The 17,644-nt window shown below is 41.8% G+C and overlaps 1 protein-coding gene across 1 annotated transcript in view; it reads left to right on the top strand.

Annotated features, from left to right (window-relative positions):
- Positions 1 to 17,644, top strand: part of SETD7 (SET domain containing 7, histone lysine methyltransferase) — a 48,608-nt gene that overhangs the window by 18,258 nt on the left and 12,706 nt on the right. Inside the window, exons 4-7 of the mRNA XM_082463431.1 lie at positions 2,260 to 2,461; positions 6,171 to 6,360; positions 12,689 to 12,770; positions 15,032 to 15,149. Coding sequence (XP_082319557.1) covers positions 2,260 to 2,461; positions 6,171 to 6,360; positions 12,689 to 12,770; positions 15,032 to 15,149 — 592 coding nt within the window. The remainder of the gene's footprint in view (positions 1 to 2,259; positions 2,462 to 6,170; positions 6,361 to 12,688; positions 12,771 to 15,031; positions 15,150 to 17,644) is intronic.

Raw genomic sequence — 17,644 nt, 5'->3', positions numbered from 1 at the left:
AAAAGTTAGAAAGAAAGGTGGTGCCTTTAACACCAGACTAAGAAGCTTTTATTTCCTTTGAAATAAAAGGATTTCAAAGCCTTATCATTTTTTATTGCCCTGGAGACCTCAGTTCATGTGATAACATGCCCCCTTTTTGTTATCAGATTCCAACCAAGCTACCAAAAAAATGTACCAAGGAAGCTAAGCTGTTTCCTCAGGCAGGGGCTGGAAAACAGTGCAGTAAGTTTTGCTCTCCAATACCTAAGAATGTGCATTTGGGAATCTTATGTTCCTTGAGCTAAGGGAAAGAGCAGTTTGTTCTTAGGATTATGATACTAATAAGGGTAGGTTCTGCTGTGAGGGAGGGGTGGGACAAGCTACTGGACGTGACCCGGGGGAAATACGTGCAAACCCACATGACTAGTTAACCGATTCGTGAGACCCATGCCTTGTAGATTTCATCATAAACCTAAGAAACATTGGCAGACTAGTCTGTCAGGGGATAATTCTGCCCAAACATACACAGTAACATTTTGAATGCTGCTGAGAATTCAAAGTCAATAGGGTCACCAGGTTTAGCAAATAAAAATCCAGGGCACCCAGTTAAAATGACTCAGATAAGCAACGAAAAATATTTTAGTAAAAAACTGTATCCAGTTCAATATTTGGGACATACTTATGCTCAAAAATTATTTGTTGTTTATCTGAAATTCAAACTTAACTGAGCATATTCTGTTTTATCTGGCAATCCCCAAACTGAAGATAGATGATTAAATAGTTTTTTGCCCTGTCTGTTGCATCATTGTGTCAGTTGATTAGTAATCCTTCACCAAGTTTCTTTTTTTTTCATGGCAGGAGTCTAATGACAGTCGAATCCCCTTAATTCCGACCTCACTGACACAGAATTTTGATTATTGATGCAAGGGCTGTGCTAAAGTGCACCTTTTTCTCTTCATGAATTTACTAGGCCTGTTTATCATTGATAGTACAAACAAAACTGAAAGAGAACGATTTATCTCCTTGGGAGACTACAAATAGTATAATTACAATGTAATCAGAGGCTATCGTTATTTAGACTGTGCTTTTCATTTAATAATTACAGATCATTCTGTCATTCATTAGAGCAAGACAACACTTTTCCAGGCAGACTCAGGTGCAGCCATCTCTGTCCCCATGGACCCCTTTGGGTCCCACCTGTCCCCAGTACCTGTCTCCTGGTTTTGTGTTTGTCTTGTTCATCGTGCTTTCTAGAGCCTCACACGACGCCACTACTTGAAGGCACCCTGTAAATGTCTGTTAGTTGAATTAATGAATGAGTGTTATCTGCACATGTTAAAATAATCAAACTGTCTGTGTTGCTAAACATCTTACTTTTTAATTGTAAAAAATAATTTGAGCTGGTCTTTCCCTTCATTCCAGATTTCGGTTCATGAAGGGAATTTTTGGATAAAGTCAGTTTCATTGCATAACGGCCTTTGCGAGGCTGACACTGAAAACATGTATTGAAATTCCAAAAGTGTTTTATGAGGAGAGAAAAAGGTTCTTGTAAAATCACCATGAGCCCCCTTGTGAGCTTTCTTCTGTTCTAGGACGATGGGTCTCAAACTTTATCAGGCTGCTAACGATACCAGCAAGGTTTAGCGGGCCATCTTCCTTACTTGCCCCTATTTCCCACGATCACACGCACACACAAGTAAATCCCCATATATCTTCCAAAGAGATGGATGGGAATACTTTTGATTGGATACCCATTATGGTTGTCACTGATAAATAATGCATTGATGGCTTAAGACAGATAGGCAGACATCTACACGTTCTAAACCACATTTGTATTATTAGAGACCACTGTATACAAGCCATCTGAAAGACCCTTGAGAACTCCCAGTGAATTCTGGACCACTCTTGAGGGAAATTAAACATGAGTGGTTTATGTGTGGAAAGGGTAACACCAGAATTTCTATTGCCCGGTGTTGGGTGGCATCTAGCCTTGGAAACATACTTAGATGAGGCTTGTTCTTTTCCACCTGTGGCTTCTTTCTTCTGTATTTCCTCCAGTAGAGAAATTGGATTAATAGGAACCAGGAGATTAGGAATTAAATCTCCCTTTCTGTTTCTAACCCTACCCATATCTTGGGAGTATTTTTCCTAGCAGTCTCGGAGAATTCAGGAGGATGCCCTGAATACAGGCCAGCATCGGAACAGAGCTGGGCGTGATGTGATCCTTTCTTTTTAAGAGAGTTGAGTCACTCTTCTCTTTTGTTCTCCCTTCTCTCACAGCACCCTGGAGGGATATTATGTGGATGACGCCCTACAGGGCCAGGGAGTTTACACTTATGAGGATGGAGGAGTTCTCCAGGGCACATATGTAGACGGAGAGCTGAACGGACCCGCCCAGGAGTACGACACAGATGGAAGACTGATCTTCAAGGGACAATATAAAGATAACATTCGGCATGGAGTGTGCTGGATATATTACCCAGTAAGCCTCACGACTGTTCGTTTTGCTGGAAAGTAACAAGTTTTAAGACAATGCTTCGAGTCTTCCCAATGAATAACAAAATGTATTCTCTATCTGAGAAAATGTGAGGCTGTGAAACTTGAGAGTCAGTAGCTGAAGCCAACAGCTTAGGGGGATATCCTCTCACTGTTTCACTATTGACTTAGATTGTTGTCCTCCGATCTACTATGAATTCCTCCTCAGGGTGGCTTTGGAAAGGAATGATTAGTCATGATGAAAACAAACTGGGACAGACTGGTTTGATTGTACCACTAATAAAGACAAAAATATATTGCTTTTTAAAAATATCCCTTTGGGATATAGAAAAAGATGGTGGAATGTCTCATTGTTGCAATTAATGTTATTCTTTCTCATATGTAAGAACTAATCCAGCAATTTCCCATCTTTTTGAACTTACTACACTATTGTTACTTGATTTTACAATCCTACTCCCTGCTTTCTGGTTTATCTTGCTTAAATCAAGGTGATTAAAATTAACTTGCCTTTGAGTATTTGATAACATTTTATGATCTTTCTGGAGCTGACTAGAGCAAAAAAATGTGGCAAAACCCATGGCTGGAAATTAATGCTGTAATTTTTGTTTGCATTTCAAATACCCCATCTGTTTGTAGTGAATTTCCAGAAAATGTTTCAGAAAATAAACCTGAGGAAATATTTTACCTAATATTTTATTTTGTCCAGAGCTTAAGTCAAAATATGTTTTTTTTCCTTACTCTTAACCATATCCTCTTATGATTTAAAAGTATTAATAAAAACATGTATAACAAGAAAAGTAGTCCCAGCTAAATCTATTTACACATTATTGTTCCTAAAAAATAAGTTATACTCTAGGCATAAGAAAAACTATTGTAAAATATTTTTAAAAATAATTACTAAAGCATTTACACATTCTCTTGGTAGGATCTGCAGTAGCTCACAAGTCCTTTCAGTTACAGAGGGAGATGAGATGGAGGTACTTACCAGTTAGGAAGCCTGAAACTTTTGTTGCTTCATCAGTAGGCAGGATAAACTTCCTGCTGCCCAGTGCTGGGGAGCTGCCGATATGACAGTGAATCTTGAAGTCTGGGAAAGTGGAATTCCTCATGAGGGTGGGTCTAGGAAAGAGGTAATGGATTACCAGATTCTCACACTACCTGTCATTTTACTTGTTATGATCAATTTAAGTCCCTAGGGATCAACGATGAACTAAGGTGAATGGATCCGATTGGCTCCGTGTAGCTGCATTTTGAAACCTAAAATGTGCAGCTGCATTTTAGCCTTCAGCCTTAATCACTGTCTTTTAAAGCACCAAGAGAAGACTCTGCCTTAGGAAGGAAGAAGCACTAGGGAGTTACAAGCTTTAAAAATCAACTTGGTTGATAGCACTTTGTATATAGTATCTGTTGGCATTTGGGGTCGGGGCTGGGGGAGGCTGGTAATCACACCCCACTGCTCTGTTCTCTGGATTGGGAATCAATTAAGAAATAGACATAGGTGTCAGGGATCAGGATGTTGGTTTCATTATGGCGGAGTTGGACTGGAGACGTGGCGTGGGCTTCTACTCTTGCCCCTCTGAACTAAACGGATGGGCCAGCTGCCCACAGAGCAGCTAGAAAGCTGCAGGTTTCCCTTGGGGAGTAGGGCTGCCTGGGGGAGCTTCCCCAAGGAGAGGAGAGGAATGAGAGGGGGGAGCAGGTGCAGCCTGTGGGCACCGCCAGTTCCCAGGACAGGTGAGCGAAAATGCAGAGCACATGAGAGCAGCGGCTTTATGCTGTTAACCCCTACCCAGTAGAGTTGGGTGTCAGTGGGTGTCAGATCCTGCCTTCTCACTAATCAAGTGAACGATTTCTCCTCCCATGAGGGGGAGCCACTGAGCAGAGGAGAAAAAGGAGCAGTTTCTTCCCCAGCACCCCTGACACAGCCAACAAGGAAGTATTTGTGACATGAAGTCAAAGCAGGAACAAGGGGAGGCAAAAATAATGATCCTTCCTACAGGATTTGTAAGCTCACTCTAAGGACAGTTTATTTCTTTCAAAATTTGACCTTGAAACAGTGATGGAAAGTTTTTAATTAAAAACTCATAACTCCTTTTGGAAAAAAAAGAAGAATCTCTGCTTTATCATTCTAGACAAATAAAATCATTTGCCCCCAGAACTGGAAGTTTAAAAGCACATAAGGGGGAAGAAAAACGTGAGATCCTAGAAGGACAGAATCCTGTTCTGAAGAAATTGTCATGTTGATGGCTTACATTAGTTACGGCATATAAGAAGCATAAATACTCTAACACCATTCAGCTCAGTCCCTGAAAGCCTGAAGGCAGATCTTGCAAAAAGTATCATCCCCGTTCAGGCTGGGTTATTAAGAATTAACTCGGGGAGGAGAAAGGGCAATAATACGTCCCTAATGCACTTTCTATCCGTGAAAAATGCTTCCAAGTATTTTTCTTTCTATGGAAGTGCTGTGATTCGTTTTTTAATTGATAACCTTTTTTCTCCAAAGAGCAATTGGAGTACGATGAACTGTAGAAATCCTGTACCTGGTGGTATTTCTTCCTGCTGTCTCTCTGTAAACAGCATTTGGAATCACTTAAAAGTCGTCCCACGTCACTGACTTTGAGTAGCTGCTTCTAGAACCTTTCAGTTGGGGGAATAGCCAAGCTTTTAGAAGATGTCATGGGCTTACTAGTCTTGTGTCAAACCCACGAAGGTCTTAGATTTTCAGTTATACCATAAGGACCTTCTGGATGGGGAAAAAAAAAAAAAAGGGAAACATCTCTTGCACCCTAGATTAGATTTTTTAAAATTATTTATTGGTTTTAGTATCCCAATTCAGTTTTAAAAATATTTATATCACCTACTGTATCCCTAGCGCTGGTACCAGGGTACAGAATTCTCCGATAGCCTCTGCCCTAAAGCATTTAATGACCCTTTGGAATGAAGCAAATGACAGTTAAAGAAGAAGCACAGCTGACTCCTCTCCTGGAAGGAGGGAGAAGGGAGAAGTAAATAAAGACGAGTGGGAAGAAAGAAGTGATGGGGAAGGGAGTAGAATTTAGTTGATCTTTTTTCACTTTTCCTTCTAACTCCAAAAAAAAATGATGGTATAGAATTCTCAGAAAGGCAGTGTCCAGAAGTCCTTTTGTTTATCCCTTAGAAAGTGCAGATAACTCTCATTACTCATGTATACTGAACTAATTCTTAAGTACCTTTGAACTAAAGATTTTCTTAATAGACCAGAAATCCAGAATTCAATATGTGAGAAGTGAAGTCATAGGAATAGTAAGACTGTCCTGCTACAGATCCTCGTCACATTTGATATTGGCCCAAAATAATCCTTAGTTACATTTCCTTTCGATGATTGTAACTTACATCACAAATACAACATGTTTCTTAGATAACAAACCAAGTTAGAGTATCAGTAGCTTGTCCAAGGATTATAAAGTACAACTCCGTCTTTGACTCTCTAAATCGGGCTATATGCCCCCTGTGCATATAACTTATAGGGGACTGGATGGGGAGGGGAGAGATGCATCATGTTTTTCATGCTCATGTGAAAAGCTCTGAGTTCTGAAACTGTTATGACCGTATTAGTGCTGTTAACAATGGCCGTGCACAAGAGAAATGTCTTGAACTCATGTCATATAGATAAATACTATATATAATATTTTCTGGTTTTGGGTTTCTCCCATCAGGATGGAGGCAGCCTTGTAGGAGAAGTAAATGAAGATGGGGAGATGACTGGAGAGAAGATAGCGTATGTGTACCCTGATGAGAGGACTGCCCTGTATGGAAAATTCATTGATGGAGAGATGATAGAAGGGAAACTGGCTACTCTTCTGTCCACCGAAGAAGGAAGGCCTCACTTTGAACTGATGCCTGGAAGTAAGTTGAATCTGCTTCAGACGGGTTGCTCTAATTCCAAAACGGGTTGTTGCAGCTTAAGAGAAGTTAATTTCTTTGTCTAGTCCTGGTGTATTTAGCTTGGCTGCATAACAGGTACCTCAGCAGCTCAGTGGTTCACAACAGCAAACACAGGTCTGCTAAGCAACTGTACTCAACTGGTCCAGGGGGGGCGTGGCCAGACCAGGCTGGACCTGAGGCTTCTAGTCAGCTCTGAGTCTGTTCTATGTCTTAATTCTGGGCCCAGTCTAAAGGGACAGTGGTGGTGGCCTGGGCCAGTTTTCTCAGGTGGTCACAGGAAGCCAGAGCATGAGCAGACACCTACGATGCCTCTTAAAGCCTCAGCTTGGAACTGACACAAAGTCCCTTTCACCCACTTTTCATTGGTCAAAGCAAGTCACATGGCCAAGGCGGACATCAGTGAGACAGGGTAATATACACCGTGCACTTTAGTGGCAGATGCTAAAAAGTCATCTGACGAGGGCATAGCTGTATAATTTTAACGCACAGAAGGAGTGAAGAAATGACAGCAGTAATTTAATCAGTTTTAAATATTATATCTCGGGAAAAAAACTTACAGTTTAATGATTTAACTGATAAAGAATCAAATTAGGTAGATCTCCAAGTTGGTACAGATTGTAATGCTGATTCAGCCTGAGCTCTGACTTGGAACGATAAATGCACATTGGCACCCAGGCCCTCTTCAAAGTCTAGCATCTTCTTGGAGGACATATTCCATACATGAATGAGCCTATTGGAATCAATGATAGAAAAAATCCTGTTTCCTTTTAGAAGTACAGGATGGCACACCAAACTTTTTTTCTGAGTATAAAATTATTTCTTGTAGAAAATCTGGAACATATACAAAGAAAAAAATCAAGATTTTGTATTTTCAGTGGCACAATATTAAGAAAGCTAAATCGGTCTGATTCCTTGAAATATGCATATATGTATTTCCAATCCAAGTTAAGGTATAAGGAGAATAAAGTAGAAAAGATAATACAGGAACTTCCCCGGCGGTCTAGTGGTTAAGACTCCACACTGTCAATGCAGGGCGCCTGGGTTCAATCCCTGGTCCGGGAACTAGATCCCACATGCCGCAGCTAAAGATTCCGAGAGCCACAACTAAAGATCCTGAGTGCCTCAACTAAAGATCCTGCATGCTGCAACTAAGACCTGGCGCAGCCAAATAAATAAATAAATCTTTTTTTTAAAAAAGAAAAGATAATATATCTAGGCATTGATAGGCCTAAATAATATTTAGCTGTTTGGATTGGAAGGAGATTCTCCAAAGGGTGGTGGTCCAAAAATAGGAAGCCTAGCACTTTACATTTAGGTCCAACTTGGGTTGTTATAAATGTCTCTGGTTTTGTTTTTTTAAGTTAAAAATTGAGGCATTTTAAATGCAATATGGGATTCTGGATTGGATCCTGGAACAGAAAAAGGACATTCGTGGAAAAACTCGTGAAATCTGAATAAAGTCTGGAGTTCAGTCAATACTAACGCAGCTATGTTGGTTTCTTAATTTGGACAAATGTGCCATGTAACACAAGAAATTAACATTAGGAGAAGCAGTGAGGGGCATTGGGAACTCTCTGTACTATGTTTGCAACTTTTCTGTAAATTTAAAATCATTCCAAAATGAAGGGTTTTTTAAGTGTAACAGTAATCTTTGAACCTCAAACTCTAATATCTGCACTCTTCACATCCCTTCCACAAGGAGACAGTGTTATAATGTTTAGAAGTGAGGAGACTCCAGCTAGGGGAGGATCCCACTTGCTAATGCAGATTTTAAAAGTGGCAGCATTTGGAAGTGGCAGCATTTTTAGTGGCAAGAGTCTTGGACTTAAGAGTCACCTCGTTTGAGTCTCAGTGCCAACATTTACTGTATTATGGTTTTGGGCAGGTTAGTTATCCTTTCAGAACCCGTTTTTTCATTATAAAATACAGATAGTGGCACCTACCATAAAGCCCCCATCAGGAAAGTTACCGTGGTTATTACCTTCCTCTTAGTATAAGTACGAAACACATTTTGGGAAGTGAGAGTGATCCTTCTCAGGGGAATGATGATTTTTCTTAGAACTCCTGGTTGCAAATAACAAACACCCTCTTCAAACTAACTTAAGGCCAAAAAAAGGAGGGGGGTGGATTTACTGGCGAGATTCCAGCAGGCCTCAGTTCTTTTAAGGATAGGTTGAACAATTTGGGTCTCAAAAGGGTCAGGAACCATAGCTGCTCTGGGTGACTGGGAGGAACCAGGCACAGTCTTTACTCTGCGTTCTGCTTTTGTTTCTCTCTCCTTCCTCTTCCAGTTACAGTGATTGAACCACTGACTGGCTGACCGATTAGGGCTTTCGGGTCATGTGGCCTCTGGTCCAGTGGTTGAGGGAGGGGAAGAGGGAAACAGAAATCGAGTATCTCACCTAAAATCCTCCTACAACTGCCTTCTCCTCCTTTTTCTCTGTGCTTTTGGATCCACAAACTGCTTCTCTGTCTCCACTTACTTCTTGCTGAGTTTCTCCTTGTGCCTCTGCCTGGAATTTCTTTTCTTCTCATCTCTTTGCCTCTTTACGTAGGAATTCCATTCCCTGGCTAATGTCTAGTCCATCTTTTTTTTTTTTTAAACGCAATTATCAGCATCACCTGGATGTTTCTTAGAAATGCAGGCTGTCAGGCCCACTTTGGGACTATTAAATCAGAATTCCCATTTTTTTAAATTTGATTTTTAAAAAAATTTTTATTGGAGTACAGTTGATTTACAATGTGTTAGTTTCAGGTGTACAGCAAAGTGAATCAGTTATACATATACATATATCTACTCTTTTTTAGATTCTTTTCCCATATAGGCCATTACAGAGGACTGAGTAGAGTTCCTTGTGCTATACAGTAGGTCTTTATTGGTTTTTATTTTTTTGGCTGCGTAGCTTGTGGGATCTTAGTTCCCCAACCAGGGATTGAACCTGGGCCCTAGCAGTGAAAGTGAGGAGTCCCAACCACTGGACCGCCAGGGAAGTCCCTACCTATTCCATCTTTACAGCTTGGCTCACCTTTTAGAAGTAACGTTTGTCAAGTGAATGGATGAATTCTAGTCACAGGTCATAGTACCAACGATAGGGGAAAGGAGGAAAAGGAAAGGGTGCCTTCTGTTTGCCTGGAGCACAGGCCTGTCTAAGGGAGTAGAGGGAGGGACGGTATGCGTTGAAGAAGGTGCATCAGCTCCTTGAGGGCAGGAGGAGATGTGACTCCCACTTGTATCTGCACAGCCCCTAACACAATGCTTTACGTGTGGTTGGCACTTAGTACATTTGTGAGGAAAGTATGAGTCTAAGGAAGGGAGATGGGAATTCACAGGAGAATTTCTGCACAATAGAATGTGTATTCCACAGAAACGTTTGGTTTGAAAGTGGTTTTTTCTTCTTTTTTTGAACTAACTTCCTTTAATGGGTTGTGTGCTGGTCCAGATGCATTCCTCAGCCTTTCCCTGCCCTGCTTTACTGCAGGGGCCTTCTGCCCCTTGCAGGCTGCATTTCCCAGGCTCTTGTGCCTCTGGCTTCTGTCTGGGTTTGGCCACAGGCTGGGGACACGGAGAGGGACAGGAGCAGGGAGAAGCCCTCTCTGTGCCCAGCAGAGTCCCCAGCAGTGGCCTGTCTCCTGATTCCGTCTCCCAGCAGGACGGTCCCCCACGGGTCCAGCTTCCCTGGACTCCCGCAGCGCTAGAGCTCCAGGAATGCCTCTGCCTCTGTCCCTGTGGCTCAGGGTCTTGGCCTCCTGCTCTTGCCAGTTTCTGGGCTCTCCACTGCCCTGTTTGGCTTCCCAGCTCTTCCACCCTCTGTGTAACCAATTCCCTGTATTAAATTCTCTCTCTCTGAAATACTCAAATGGTCTGTTTCCTGGTTAGACACCGACTGATCTGGATTGTTTTCTGACTTTTAGTTTGAGACATTAATTTGGGTTTTATTTTACTTATTTATTTTAGTTTTGGCTGCGTTGGGTCTTCGTTGCTGCACATGGGCTTTCTCTAGTTGCGGTGAGCGGGGGCTACTCTTTGTTGCGGTGCGGGGGCTTCTCATCGCGGTGGCTTCTCTTGTTGCGGAGGAGGGGCTCCAGGCACGTGGGCTTCAGTAGTTGTGGCACTCAGGCTCAGTAGTTGTGGCTCGCGGGCCCTAGAGCGCAGGCTCAGTAGTTGTGGCACATGGGCTTAGTTGCTCCGTGGCATGTGGGATCTTCCCAGACCAGGGCTCGAACCTGTGTCCCTTGCATTGACAGGTGGATTCTTAACCACTGTGCCACCATGGAAGCCCCTTAATTTGGGTTTTGATTGTATAAAAAAAGGAAACAGAAAGAGGACCTGGTAGCCATGGGTAACCACTTAGGAATTGCTTAATGGAATAATTTGTGATGCCTTAGTACCTAAGATAATTGACTTTGCTGGAGTAAGCCCTCCAGTTCCAGAAGTTGTTTCTTTACTTATTAGCCTGTGGAACACCGTATGTCTTCCTTGTGCTCTGGGAGGATTCTCTGAAGCTAATTCTTTGCAGAGAACGAACATTAATTCTAGGACGGTTGTGTACCTTCGTTTCTGGAATAAATTACTAATTGGCTTCTGAACCACTTTAATAGAAATAAGATGACTTTGTTAATGCTTTATCAAAAGCAGTCTGTTCTCCTTAATTCTGGTGAGGCTGAATTTATTTTTAGTGAAAGAGACAATTGCCAAGGGTGGGTGGTTGGATTCTATAGACCGTGTCTAGTATGAAGAAAACCACAAGAAAAATTTAAAACTATTATCCAATCTGATCTGACCAGAGAGATCTCAAATTTTCATGACAAAGCTTTTTCTTGATTAAAAATTGTAATTACACAAGCAGCTTTTAAACCATATGAATAAAGAAAATTCAAAAGCAAAAATGGGATTTTAAGAGATACTTCTGATGGCTGTTTATTAAGACCTGAGAACGAAACTCCAGAACAAATCTAAAAACTATCCATTTATATCTTGCACAGCAATCTGTAATTACTGGTGTAAACCTGCCTATAGGAAGCATGTTATCTAGCCAGTCAGCAACTATTTCATTCTATCACGTATTTTTTTTTTACACAATATTCTCTTGGCATTGAACTTTTTAAAATTTTTTTTTATTTGTGGCTGCGTTGGGTCTTCGTTGCTGCATGCAGACTTTCTCAAGTTGCAGCGAGCGGGGGCTACTCTTCGTTGCGGTGCTCAGGCTTCTCATTGCAGTGGCTTCTCTTGTTGCAGAGCACGGGCTCTAGGCGCATGGGCTTCAGTAGTTGCAGCACGCAGGCTCAGCAGTTGTGGTGCATGGGCTTCGTTGCTCTGCGGCATGTGGGATCTTCCCGGACCAGGGATCAAACCCGTGTCCCCTGCATTGGCAGGCGGATTCTTAACCACTGCGCCACCAAGGAAGTCCCTCTATCACATATTTTAATTAGAACTAATATTACCACATGTTACCGTTCCCATTTACTAAGCATCCAATTGCTGTATTCAGTAATAACCTAAAAATATCTTTTAGCAACTCAATTCAACATCACAAAGTTCAACAAACAAAACAGCAGATTTTAATCCCCTCTTATAAGAATGTTTGATGTTATGGCAATATGTGTTATACTTATGATTCTCCAATCATAAATGATCTTAGAGGTGTAACATCAGTTGTACCAAATGATGTGGCTCATGCTTAGATGTAGAACACCCAGGTAATTCCAGATATTTGTAGAATGAAAGAGAGACAGTACATTATGCTGTATAGCATGGTATCCATCTTCATTATTATATTCTTGAATAAACTGAAAGCATTTCAGGAGTAATATAAAAATTATTTCTTTAGATTAACTTTTTCCTGATTATCTGTATGTATTTTTTCCACTTAGATATTCAGGAAAATAAATAAAACCCATATGTGTATCTTTTACTAGGTAACAAAATGAGGAGTTGGGGTTTATCTATTCACAATCGTAAATTCTCTTAAATATAATGAATGTTATTTTAATCACCAAGAGATTCATGATGAATATGAAGGAGAATGAAGCTAAGAAATTGATTATGTTTGCACATTTACTCAGCATAAGTAAACTTTCTTTTTTTTTTTCCCTAACCCGCTCCAGTAAACTTTATCATAAAAACCTATTATCATTAAAAAAAACTATCCATTTATATTGAAGAATTTCATTCTAGTTGGTCTAACTTGAATAACATTTTTCATTATTTAACTCTTTCTGGTCCTGTGGATAGAGAGAATGCTCTTCCCTAACTTTGGGCCTTGTACTGAGATTTTTGTTTGCTTTTTAGGTTCGGTGTACCACTTTGATAAGTCAACTTCATCTTGCATTTCTACCAGTGCTCTTCTTCCAGATCCATATGAATCAGAGAGGTAATTTTTTCCATGTGGTTTAAACGGCACCATTTACGTGAGATTAAATAACCCTCGTGGTAGGAATTATTGCTCCTCGGTGACCCTCTGCTCAGGCCGAGTTCTTGAGCAGAAAAAAATATTCATATATTCTGAGGAAGAGTATTTTTATTGTCATATAGAATCTGTCCCTGTAAGGAAGATTTTCCACCCATAAAGCACAGAACAGCTTGTGTGTCAGTCCCAGAATGAAGCTTCTACAAAGACAGCAGTTGGGCCAGGCAGCCAGCTATGCCCTGCTCAAGTTTCCCCTTTCTTGGGGCTCTGGTGCCACAGTTTGTGCCTTAGCCCCTGCTGGCCCCTAGGGAGCATTTCACACTCTTGAAAGCTCTAGCCGAGGCAGGGACCAAATGCCTCCTTTTCTACTTAGCCCAGCTGAGGGGGGTCTGGAATGTGAGGTAATTTCTTTATTCACTAAGGGAAGACAGAAGTGAAACAAAGAAAATACAAGAAGCATAAAAACATCCCAGCTTATAAATTACAAGTTTCTGATTCTATAAACTCCCTCCCAGAGTGTCAAGCCCTGCTCCATTTCATACCCTATCTAAACTCTAAGCTCTTGATTCCTGGTATGGTTTTCTCTGGTCCCCTGCCTGGGGTTCTTATTCCCCAGCGACTGGCCTGTCTCTGGGTAAGAGTGCCATCTGCAGTTGGCTTTCTCTTGGCCTCACTCTGTAAGCGTGGCTTCTATTCAGTTTCTGTTCCGTCCCCATCTGAGAAAAGGCCTCTTCCCTGGTTTAACTGACAGGGCTGACACCACCATGTCACAATGAATGAATGGCCTCTTCCTTGACGCGAGGCTCTGGCCTGTTTGCAGGGAGAAAGGTTTGGTCTCTTGTTAGCCCCCAAAACACAACAGTACCATAACCGTATGCATCAGTCATTTTTTGTTACTGTCATTGTGATGATGCCACATAACAATACCCTCAGACTATCAGTGATTTATGAAAGCAAACATTTTCTTTTACGCTCCTGCTTCTGTAGATTGGCTGACGTTCAGCCACTTTTGATTGGGCTCAACTCGGCTCAGCTGGCCTAGGCTACACTCCAGGTTTCAAGTTGGGTTCGAGTCTGCCTCACATGCCTTCATTCCAAGACTCAGGCTAAGGGAGCAACAGCCCCCCGGGGCACCTTCTTCTTGTGGAGATGAATGGAAACTCAAGGAAGCTGGCAGAAACTTGCCATGCTTCTTAATACCCAAGACCTAGCTTTGCAGTCACTTCTGCCTAGTCGCAAAGCAGATCACATGGCCAAGACCAAAGTCAGTCAGGCAGGGATGTATCCTCAGCCCAAGCTGAAGGGCAGTCATGCGGCCAAGCAGCAGGACATATAATTCTGTCCCAGGGAGAGAGTCAAGAGGTAAAAGCAATAATTCAGCCTTCCAGCCCATCAAATAAGCAGAAGATCTACATAACAAAAATCCCAGATGACCAGTTCCACCAGAGTCATTACATCACAGGGGCCAGAAGAACTGAAATCCTGTGGATGGGGCATGTACTTACTTACTAAATCCAGTTCCGTAATCATGAGTGCTGTTTTCTTATAAACCAGTGGTTGGCAAATTTGTCCTATAAAGGGCCATGTGGTCAGTATTTTAGGCTTTGTGGGTCTCTACGGCCACTACTTAAGTCTGCCTTTGTAACGCTAAAGCAGTCATAGATAATATTGAACAAATAGGTGTGGCTGTGTCCCAATAAAACTTTATTTACAAAAATGGACACAGCCAGATTTGGTCCTTGAGCTGATCTGCTATAAACTCCTTTGTTGGGAAGTGCTTATTGGATATATTTTATTAAGTATTTATCACTCTTTCATGTAAAAGATTCATCTTGGGGCTCCATTAAAACAGTCTTTCCCTCCTATTTGGCACTGAGAAACTTAGGTATAGCTTTAATTAGCTTTGGGAAATGTTTGCCTTGTCTAGGAAGACAGTGGAAATTGTCATTAATTAAAACAGGCAAATTTTTTAAAACCTTATATACTGAGTTACCTTGTGAATATATACTAATAATCCCTTTATTAGAGAGCAGTGAGAGAAATAAGTAACAGTTCTCCAGTTTCTAATGCCAAAATATGTGGTTTCACTGTTTCTTGCTTCCTCATTGGATTATTATGAACTGACATTTTGGATTCCGTAGCTCTAAGGATATTTTGGTGGTTGATGTAAGGGACGACATATCAAACTAAAAAAAAATCATTATTTGCCCCTTTTTTCTGTTTAGGGTTTATGTTGCGGAATCTCTCATTTCCAGTGCTGGAGAAGGACTGTTTTCAAAGGTAGCAGTGGGACCCAATACTGTTATGTCTTTTTATAATGGAGTCCGAATTACACACCAAGAGGTGAGCGGGGTAGAAGTGGAAAATCAGCGTGATTGGTTAAAGTGTTTTGTTTCAAACACGCTTATTAATTTTCTCATTAGTCCTTTTACTTTAATATTCACTAGGAATATAAAGGAGCAAAAAGCTAGGGTTTTTTGTAAAATGCTTGGATATTGTCTTATAGCCAGCCTCAGACTGCTTTAGCGAAGACACTGTAGATTATGTAGCTTATGAACAACAGAATTTGATTTCTCACAGTTCTGGAGGCTGGGAAGTCCAAGATCAAGGTGCCAGCAGATTCAGTGTCTGGTGAGAGCCTGCTTCCTGGTTCATAGATGTCACTCTTTTTGCTGTAACTTCACATGGCAGGAGGGATGAGGGAGCTCTCTGGGGCCTCTTTTATAAGACACTAATCCCATTCATGAGGGCTCTGCCTGCTGTCATGACCTAAACACCTCCCAAAGACCCCAACTCCGGATACCCTGACATTGGGGATGAGATTTCAACATATGTTTGGAGGGGGGACATTAACATTCAGTCTATAGCAGATATTTTCCTCTTTGTTTTTTTTAATTGTTGTGAAATCAAGTCTATTCGTCTTTTTTTTTTTAATTTATTTTTATTTATTTATTTGGCCACACTGCCCGGCATGTGGGATCTTAGTTCCCCGACCAGGGATTGAACCCGCGCCCCCTGCAGTGGAAATGCGGAGTCTTAACCACTGGACCGCCAGGGAAGTCCCAATTTTCCTCTTTATTTTGAGCCTTGGTATGTTTTGTTTTGTTTTGTTTTGTTTACGTTCCACAGCTATTTTATAGAAAGTGGGCTGGTGCCATCAGGGAGACAGTAATTGCTTTGTATTGGACTACACTCAGTATCTGAAAAACTGAGATCCAATCGGACTCTGTCAATAATTAATTTATGACCTTGGCTGGGGTGCTTTACAGGAAGGGCCCCTACTTCTGTTTGTGCAAAAGCCATACAATAGCCTACATCTTACCTGGAAGGGTTCTATTGCCAAAAAAAATTAAAAATTAAAAGTCAAAGAGTTGAGTCACCTCTTGCCGTTAAGACACAATCTTTGATACACTTCTCAGATTTCATATATGTTTTTTTGTTTTTGTTTCTTCACTTCACAACTAGCTTCCTTAAGTGTCTGCTTAAGGGCGAAAGCTTGATGCTTTGAGCACAGGTAGGGCTCTGTCCATCCCGGTCTCACTTGTGTGAAGTTGGGTGGGACTTAAGCCGATCACTCACATCCCACCTTCACGTCTTCATTTTTCATTTGTTCCTATGGAATGATAAAAAGCGAAAGGCCGAGAAATAATCAAGGCACTGTACATTCAAAGCAGCCGCCCAGACAAAGATGTCAGTGCACAAACCGAGCTGTGATATGCCTCGCAGTGTCCCCTTGTGATGGTCAATCCAGAAAGTCCAAGAAATTCAGCCTATGGACGGTGGCTCGGGATATTGATACATAATTTATTCAAACGTTTTACATCTAAGGAAACTGAAGCCGAGAGAGGTTAAGCAATTTGCCTAAGGTCACAACTATAGTAACTGGCAGAATTCAAGCAAGGTTTCTAACAGCAGAATCTGTCTCTGTGCTGAAACTCACTATATAAATGAATGAGGGAGCCTCCTTGCCTTCATGAAGTTTAGATGAGAAAAATACACAGCTAGTGGCAACATAAGGAAGATGGTACTGAGTGTCATATATCAAATCACATAACAGGTCTGGACTATTAACATCGATGAAGGTTTTTTCACTTTCATCACTGCTGTATCCCCTGCACCTAGAACAGTGCCTAGCATATGGTAGGTGCTCAGTCAATATCTGTTGAATGAATATCAGATACAAATAAAAGCATAATTGTAGCTTACAGACGGGAGAGATGGTATATCTCTGAGCATCAACAGTTTTTGAATGAAAGTGTGATCCTTTTTGGTTCCAAAACGCCGTCCTTGCTGGCATGCACAGATGCTGGGGCATGTTGGTCAGGACTGGTTGGGAGAAAGGATGCCTGCTGCTTGCACAGAGGATAGCGAGTCCTGCTGTGGGTGAGAGAGCGCGCTGGTTGTCCGTGACTCTGCTGGTCACACCGATTGCCCACCTGCAGCAAAGGTGTAGGACTTTCCTGGCGCTCAGTTTTGCATTCCTTAGGTTTCTGGTTCCGTTTGATGTTCTTACTTTCATTTTTCTTTGGCTTCATCCTTCTCTCTGCAGAGGTTCAAGGGATTTGAGGGCTGATTAAAGAAAAAGACCATAAGAGGCAGCAGCACACATGCTTTACAGATATTGGGTGGTGATTGGGCGGGGCTGCATGAGAGGGGGGTGTCCTCCCAGCATGAGGCCATTCAGAGGCTATGGCGCAGGGGCCAAGGTCCAGAGGGGAGCAGGGCAAGGGAACTCCTGGGAAAGAGAGGGACCGGAGAGGGGGTTGACATGTCTAGGTGATGTGTAGCCTGGGAGGGGTCTCTGGGCCAAAGAACTCCAAAGGACAGCTACAGTCTGG

This window comes from Balaenoptera physalus (assembly GCF_965194825.1).
Source record: "Balaenoptera physalus genome assembly, chromosome: 5".
NCBI lineage: Eukaryota > Metazoa > Chordata > Mammalia > Artiodactyla > Balaenopteridae > Balaenoptera > Balaenoptera physalus.
Note: the sequence above shows the minus strand (reverse complement) of the source record. Positions and strands in the feature narration are given on the sequence as shown.